Here is a 9125-nt window from a genome sequence, read left to right as displayed (position 1 = left end):
TAACTCCTCAATTTTTTGTCTTTTGTGTACCACCCTCCATAATAAACATTGAGGAGTGGGCACTTATCTCCTCCAAAGTGTCATTAAACATGTTATGTTCCTTTGAGATCTTAACAGTCTCATTCTCCATGATATCACCCTCTAGAAGAACTAAACCATCATTTTAATTTTGTAACGAGACTATACTTCCATGATCTTATCCCTTTTAGGCCTCCTTCTCACCTAACCATGAATGGGTAGGGGTGTCGAGGAGGTGGTGGATGGGTTATCAAATTTACAATAGGCTAAAACTAGTCTACCTTAAGAGTGACAATAAAGACACTAGCACCAGATCTAATGGTTAGCTTTAACGGATTCAACAAACCCTCTCTGAATGGATAATCCTTAATCCCTAAGGTAACATCAACCTCCTATCAGGTCATTCAATCCATGAGGGGAGGTGATTTCATTTTTCAAATTAGTTTCCTTGGCCATAATAGCCTTGTAGTTAGCTATAATATGGTTTGGTCTATAACACCTTCAGAAAAGCACCATAGCATTCTCATAAACTAAAGCTTGAGTCCATGTCCCCCATTTGGATGTGTGTGTGTGTGTGTGTGTGTGTGTGTGTGTGTGTGTGTGTGTGTGTGAGAGAGAGAGAGAGAGAGAGAGAGAGTGAGTGAGAGTCTTATTGATTCCAACATTGACATAAAAATAGACAAAGAATAAGATGGAACCCAAATGAGTAACAACATTAGACGCCACATAATTTCTAAAGGTGTTACCCACCCATGTGGGGATTTTCTCATCCCAGAATTCAAGTGGGAGGCCAAGCATGCAAACTCACACCAATATTATTCTATTGAGATTAGCCATAGAGTCAAAACCTAATTTCCCCCTACATAAAGACATATAATGCTTTTGTATCCCCATGATTTAGATATAATCTTTATCCAATCATCTTTTTTTGTGAATTAAAACAAGAGCATACTTCCAAACATAACAAATTAGTAGCTCGATACTACCTTTCAGATTCCACCTAGTAGCTACCCATCTTCTGGCCATGTCTATATATGGCCTGAAGGAAAAGAACTTACCAAATAAAGCATTACTCATGTATGTGATACAATTTGATCCATTATCTAATCTAGTAGCTGAATTTATGTTCATTCATTTATTCTAACATACTCTAGTATACAATTGTTTGCTTAATTCCCATGGGTCCCATTGACGAGTCCACTTTTTTGGTTCTTTTTTAGTACTCTTCCTTCTCCACAATACAACAAATTGTGATTAGCTTTCTTTTTTGCTCCATTTATACCTTCCACTTACTATTTCAATGCATATTTCTCCACAAAAATTAAAGTTGATCCTATTTATAGAGATGACACTATTTTTGGTACTTTTTTGTAGTGGTTGGAGCAAGTTAGTACCAAATTAAGTGTTATTTAATAGTTAAATTAGAACCTTATTGTTCTGATCTAGTAGGGATTAAGGGTTAAATGATTAGGGGTCAAGGTTTAAGGGATTAAGGGTCAAAAGGTAAGAGATTTGGAGCTTAGGGGTTAGGTAGTTTAATGGTTAATGGCTTAGGGATTATGGTTGTTTTTATGTAATCTCTATATAAACTTTGACTAAAATATATATATCAAAACTCTATAGGTATAACTTTAGAGCTTATGAATGAAATAGGAAATCCTATTATAAGATATTCTCCACAAATTTGTTTATCATTCTATATTTTTCTTATATTTGTCACACTTATTTCTTCTTATATTTGAACGAATATTAGTTATTGAGTCTCCTCAATACTATACATATGTGAATGAATATGTTATATTTAATACTATATGTGAATGAATAGAAGTTATCTTAATAGTTGTATACATAAGCATAATATTTGTTCAGTAGGATAACAATACTTATTTAAATGAACATATTCTTTTTTAAATGACACGGATAATAGTGATATTTTACTTGGAACAAAATATTGTCTATGTATGTATTCTTACTACTAATAAGTTCTTATAGGTTTAAACAGATTATTTAATTATAATATACGCCCGTGGCTAAACAGCAGAGGATTTGCACCTGAAATGACTGTTATGTGATTTATAAATTAATTAATTAATTCCAAAAACTGTCACGTCCGGTGCAAATCCTCTACTGTATAGACATTGCCATTCCAGGAGTACAATGACAGATGAGTGTACAAATATTAGACTACAACTACTGAACCACCGTCTTTCAGATTCATTTCCTGCTGCTATAAACAAAAAGTTTGCCCACTATTTATTATTTTATTATTTGATTACATGTTTGCAGGAAACATTAGCCCATTTAGTGTCTCAACATTTTTTTGCAAGCAAATGGTTACAGCCATTGGTAAAATGGCTGCATTGGATGGGATATTTGGACTGCAAGATTAGTATGCTTATAATCACACTGCGCTGGTTAACACTCTTGTAATTATGCTTGGCTTAATGGTTGCTGGATTTATCATCTGCAAAAAGACCAAACAGTCTTCAGAGACTAAAAAATATATATAAACACGCACTCACGCAAACCTGAAAAGACGAACCCGCAAAAATTGTACACAGCTCCATCAAATTGCTCATGTTAATTGACACCTTTTCGCATTGGAATCTTCCAAATCACAAATGAACTTTTTTGCCCTGCATTTAGTTAATTAAAAAATCCTGTCATACATATTTATTTCGCATTATGCATCTCACTTATGGGAGGTTTTGAAACAAGGAAAGAAAAATTGAAAGAACTGGTACGAAATATAGAGAAATTATCAGTTAAGAGATCGATTTTCTAGGAAACGTTTTCAATGAGAGTGAAGGAATTTACAGGGACGGTTCTTTGAATCAAAACTCGCCGTAAATGATGAAGTAAATCACAAATTCCTCTCTTTTCCGAAAAAGGAGAAGATTTTTTTAATTTTGAAATGGTAATGCTCAGGGCTTTAAAGACTTACACCCGTGGACCAGGCATCTCAGTTTGAGATTGTAAAATACTTGTAAGATTAGTAGTATGTAACAAAGAAAGCAAAGAACTTCCAATTTTTTTGGCGATTTGGAATAAATATAACGACTTTGAGGCAGCTTGATCTAAAAGGAGCCTTGCTGAGTGCAAGAAATCAAGCATGCTCTCAGAAATCTAGACGGAAGATATAATATTATTGTGAAATTGTATAGTAGTTGAGGATTTATATATATATAGTACAAGCCGGAAACTCAGAAAAACCTGAGTAAAATGCTCTGCTACTGGACAAGGAACTGCGGATGGACGCTGTAACCTGCTAATCCTCCTCTCTCGTAAAGATTTTTCGACATGCGGTTAAAAGCGGCCGTTTTCCTAAATGATGTCTCCTTTGTTGCCTTCCGCGCAAATGGAAGCCGAGGCAGAGGATTCAGATGCTTTTCCAAACCCTGGAGCGTCTGTGAGACGTGCGGCGGTGCGCAAATAACGACTCTTTCGCCATTAATGTGACCACCGCTGGCCCGGGGCAGTGAAGAACCGCTCAGCGCAACTGCTCGGCATGGATTGGCGGGTTTCGGAAACAAAAATACTCGTAATTTAGTGCAAAGCCTGTCATATTCTTCCAAAATACTGTCCAGTTCCTCATCCGATTTAATGGAAACCAGAGCATCCAGATCTTCTCCAGGCAACTGGCACTTGAGCAACAAATCGCATCCAAGCACCTCTTCCATCTTTGCAAGAAGATCTGAACCAAATGACAACGAAAATCGATCAATAAACAAACGATTTGAGGTAAAAACAGAATTCATTTCCATTTAATCTTTGTTTTCAAAGCAAAAGTTGATCCAAACCTGCAAAAGTGATGTTTCTGTCGGCCGCCATGACCCTCGTCTCACCGCCAACGTAACGGAGCTTTCCGTCGGCTTGGCGAGGGAGAATCCTCCCTCCATAGCTGTACAGGTACTTCACGCGATTCGATCCTGAGCATTCGTCGGATTTGACCGAAGATTCCTCATCCGACACGAATTCCATTCGAAATTGCAGTTATGGAGAGATCGACAGAAGAGAAGAGAAGAGGACTAGTAAGCCAATGCAAGATCTTCCTTGGCCTTTATAAATTAAAAATCCAAGCTTGTAGCGCGGGATAAGCTCTAGACCAGCTGTCGAATTCCTGTGCGAACAGGGCTTAAGGCAGCTCCCAATAACAAATTCAGTAGAACAATGGCAAACTACAATTGAACACGTATGATATTTTAGTCTGCCACGTATTTTACTCCCAAGGAAGGAAGATACGAGTGTGGGAATATTCGTTAACTTCTTCGTAAGGACCATTAATGGCGGTAGGGACCGCATGGTTGCAGAAGTTGGACAAAGAAAAGAGGAGAAATAATCCTTGGGGCAATCAGATTCTTTACTTGGGAAATCTTGAATACCGTGAATTGTAATTATTTTGGGCGTCGTGATCGATAAAGCTCAGAAGACTTGAGAGAAAGTGCCACCGTTTGTTCCACTACACGTCTATCAACAAGTGTCATTCATACATGGTTTTACTGGATAGATTTTCGTTCATAACTTAGTAAAAATGTTTGGAAGATAGATTTGGTTGGTCAAAAGAGTCTTATTTTGAAAACAAAAGATATTGTGAAAGATCGATTTAGTTGCACAAAAATCTCATTTTTAAAAGAAAAAATCTTCTAAGATATTATTTTTCTTAAAATATCTGTTGTTTCTAGAGTAAATTTACTAGAGAAATTTTGGTAGTGATATTTTCCAATTTTTTTTTAAAGAGATATGTTTAAGATATTTATTATGTGAGTATTCATATATATTTTGAGCACATCTAATTTTATGTTTTCATGAAAATGATGCCTAAGTTCAAACTTTTAATCTTGGAAAAAGGAAAAATTGAAAGCTTCTTCTTTACCCCATGTCCCCATGGAGTTGCATGTCTCTTTTAGGCTTAATAATATGCATAAAAGTGTCCCTGTGTCATTCCTTTAATTAGCGCAAAAGATAATTCCTAATCTTCTCCTATTTTTTAGGAGCAGTTGTTGCCTAACAATTAGAATTAGGTCGTTCAAAAAAGGTGGGGCTGAAATTATGCAATGATTGCATACTAAAATTAAGGCGTTGTCTTTACACTTTGTCTTCCCTCCATTTTCACATTTCCCTCCATTCTCTCTCCCTCCATTATATGCATAAATACAAATCATATTTTCACATTTCACTATCTGTGGGTGTTGTAGACTTGAGGAAGGCATAGTGATAAGTTTAGGAAAACATTTTCGATGAGGGTGTCCATCTGTGTCCCTTGGAGTAGAGGACCTCACTAGAGTCACCTTCCTACATATGTTTCTCTCTGTCCTTGCTGCTTTGTTTGCCTCCATTTTTTCTACAAAGGAGATTAAGTCCTTCCACCCACGCTTAACCTTCATGATGTGAGATTCCTACGGACATGTGGATGTACAAATCACAAGCCAGTACAATTCCCCATCATCATCACCAATCAATCTCCAAGTGCCATGGTAAATGTGGAAACTGACATCTACCTCTGTACGGGCAATAATCCCATCCAAACTACCAAGCCATTTGGGTTCAAGACAAGACCTAGCCACCCGCAATAGCCAATGGCTACAGGGCAACTTATATGCACATGTAGCCAGTGTTAAACACTCAAAGTCTTTTATATTTTCCTTCAAGAGTGGTACATATATGTCGCACAGTAAATGGTGTATGCAATATTCTACAAACTTTTGCCCACAATTGAATATTGTTAATTACTTTATAACTTGCATATGAAAGTAAACCAACAATGTTGAACAATAAATATAACCATGCACAAAGAGAACTCATAACACCATTATTTGTTAACTAAGGAAACCCTGGCCAAGGGAAAACCTCAATGGGGATGATACCCACTAGATGATTCACTAAACAATAGGATCCTATTAAGAATATTGACCCTGTTAGGAGTCTATGAAGTACATATAGTGTCTCAAGTCCTTGTTAGAGAACTAGGCCTTGTTAGAAGCTTCAACCTTGTTAGGAGTTGCTACAACCCTATTAGGAGTTGGTAGAACAATTACAATGTATGAAAGAAGAGCCCACTGTCTTAACATGCAATTATACAATTCAATTCCTTCACAAGATAGGTATACATACAATACTTGCTTTGTTGTTGTAACTCGCACTTGCTCTGATCTTACATCAGATTTTGCATCACATAAGGCTCACATATAGTTCTCACAAGAGTTTGCATGTCATATCTAACCACGCAGCTTCCTCATTATCTGTGAGATAAGATTTTTACTTATACTTTGGACAATCACAAAACTCTGCATTGTTTGCCTTCATGTATTTACACGCTTGACATAATATAAAATAACTTATGGAATAACATGGTCGGCTCAACATAACTTAGTAATTATTTTGTAACCAAAATAATTTCTAAAGCTGTACAACTATGTTTATTGCTATGCTTTGTTCTGCACTGTTAAATACATGCACTATTAATCTTATTATAATTTGCATTTTTCTATCAATACACATATGTGCACTGGAACACATCATCATGACAGTGTCATGAAGCTTCCCTCAACTGTGCATAAGCTAACTCTTAGTGCATTATTCGTACTCTTAAGATTTGTTCTCTAAACTACTACAAACTATCTAATGCTTAGACAATTTTCTGTTTTCTAAATGCATACATGAAATGTTGAATATATGTTGCCATAAATAAAAACCATCAAGACATCTTACTGACCATCCTACCAACAATCTCCCCCTTTGGCATTGATGAAAACATTTGGAAAAATTGGCTAAGTCCCAAAATGATGTCATACATTAAAAAAAAACAAATAAAAGTAACGACACAAAAATTGCCTTCAAAACATAACAATTTTATTCAAGTTCTAATGGATCATTACATTCCTTATCACTCCTTTACATTGATACATACATAAGCTCCCCCTTACATATATATTTACATCTATACAAATTTTCCTCTACATAATACTCCCCCTTTGACATCAATGGCAAAGGTGCCAAAACTTGTATCCCAAAAACTTGTTACCTGTTGTTGATTAGCTCATCATTTTGGATATGTAATCTATAAAATCAGTCTTTAGTCTATCAAGATCCTTCTTCCAATTCCCTTTGACTATATCTAATGTGTTGATGAGTGCACAAATTTCATAAGATGCCACTTCAACTGCACTCAAGTTCGTACAGGCAAATGTGTCATACGAATTCTTAGTTGTAAGACATTCCTCCAACTACCTCTATAAAATTACAACTTTGGGTGCCAGATATTCTCTGAGAATAGAGAATCTCCTTATTACCTTCTCTTTTTTCAAATTCAATGCCTTTAACAACATTGTGGATCTTCTCAATCTCATTCCCAAAATCTTCAATTCTAATCTCTAGTTATTGCAATCTTGTAGTGAGTGTCTGAAGCTCACTCATATGGCCTTTGATCTTTGCATCAAAATCTTATAAGTGTAAGTCATTGCACACTATCCATACAATTTCTTACCTTCAGCGGTACACTTCCTTAGTTCCTTGATGTTTCCATCCAATGTCTTCAAATCATTGTGCACATTGGTGTACATTGTGTTGAATAGGGCCACATCATGATTTGTTTGCACTTGGGTTGTTGCTACAATTCCCCATAAAAGGTCTTCACCAACTCTTCTACCTTGGCTTGCAAGTCTAAATTTTCTATAATTGTGGAAACTATCTTCTGCATGTGCTCCAAGACTTCAACAAGAGTCTTCTTCAAAGACTTAATGGTCTTATTCTTCTCAAATAACTTGCTTAGGGTGCCCATTAGTTCTTTCTTATCTTCATCATTAGAAGGTATAGATATTGTTGTTGTTGATACTAGTGAAGGTATAGTAGCCTTTATCTTTTGTTCCTCTTCTTTCTTCTTCACCTCAGCCTCTTTTGTTGCATCTTCTTCTTTCCTGTTCTTTTCCTCTGCTTATTTTCTCTTCTTTTCTTCTTCTTTTCTTTTCTTCTCTTCTACTTCCTTTCTTCTCTTCTCTTCTGCTTCATGTTCCTTCTTTTCTTGCTCTTCCTTCTTCTTTTTCTCTTCTTCCTCATCATCTGAACTAGTATACGCAATGATATTGTTGATATTTCCAACAATATTTGCTCCATACCCTACAAATGGGTTCTCCTTTGCATCCACAATTATGTGCATACCATCCACTTGCATGGATTCAGTACCCATAACAATGTGAGGTGGTGATAGTCTTTTTGTGTCTCTTCTGCCTCTTCCTCTTCATTGGAAGGTGTTTCTGCCTACACATATAATGTATTGTCAGCCTTTTCTTGTGCACTCTCCTTAGGCACTAAGGACATATACTTTACTATATCCTCCTTTGTTTCTTGCCTAGCCTCCTCATAATTGCCTCCCATCAGAAGAATTGATCTTCTTTTGTTCCTTAGCAAGGGCTCAATAGCCTTCAATTTTTTGTCAGATTCTTCTTTTGATCCAATATAACTTATTTATTGATGGGATTCTCATATTCAGATCTTCTTCTACTGCTCTTCTCTTTCTATTAATTAACCTATTATATATGTCTACAAGAATTTTATTCTAAATACTTTCAAATCTCTTTTTTCTCAAAATCATGTTTCTAATGGTAGCATTCTCTAATTGCCTCCTATCCATACTACTATATTTTCTATAAAATTTATTTAACTGAACAAACTTGGCATCATTTATAATCTACATGTTCAGATTCTCTACCTTTGGTTTCCATGCCTTTTTTCCTATAGTTGTCTTAGCTTCATGCACATCTTGTTCAACAATTTTATCTTCAGTATCATCTTCTAAGCTTTTAGAACTACTCAGTTGCATGGTTTTTCTTCTCTTACCAGGCCAGTTGGTGGTCTTCTTTACTATTTTCTTTTCTTGAGGTGCAAGTTTGTGCCTAACCTTCACTAGTCTTCTTGACTTTCTATTTGTAGTAGGTTCTTCCACCTCCAGTTTCCTCCTTGATTGTTCATAGATGGCTCTTACTGGTTGCATTTGCACAACTACCGCATACAATGTAATAGGATCTTGTGCACATGGCTATGCCATCGTTACTCCTTCTGAGAGTCCTACCATTGTAATAGGTGTTGCTGCCAACACTTCAAACTGCCCACTG

General features: G+C 36.1%; 1 protein-coding gene across 1 annotated transcript; it reads right to left on the bottom strand.

The window, feature by feature from the left end:
* Positions 1 to 2896: 2896 nt before the first annotated feature.
* Positions 2897 to 4410, bottom strand: LOC149553407 (RAF-like serine/threonine-protein kinase PRAF). Its single transcript, XM_089789888.1, has 2 exons — positions 3819 to 4410; positions 2897 to 3712 (listed from the first exon to the last, which is right to left on the bottom strand). Exons 1-2 carry the CDS (start codon positions 3997 to 3999, stop codon positions 3249 to 3251), a joined length of 645 nt encoding a protein of 214 aa, XP_089646014.1. The 5' UTR covers positions 4000 to 4410; the 3' UTR covers positions 2897 to 3248.
* Between the last annotated feature and the right edge of the window lie 4715 nt (positions 4411 to 9125).

The sequence above is a fragment of the Cupressus sempervirens genome, chromosome 6 (genome assembly GCF_028749045.1).
Source record: "Cupressus sempervirens isolate cs-2001-9-10 chromosome 6, ASM2874904v1, whole genome shotgun sequence".
NCBI lineage: Eukaryota > Viridiplantae > Streptophyta > Pinopsida > Cupressales > Cupressaceae > Cupressus > Cupressus sempervirens.
This window is presented reverse-complemented; position numbering and strand designations above follow the sequence as displayed.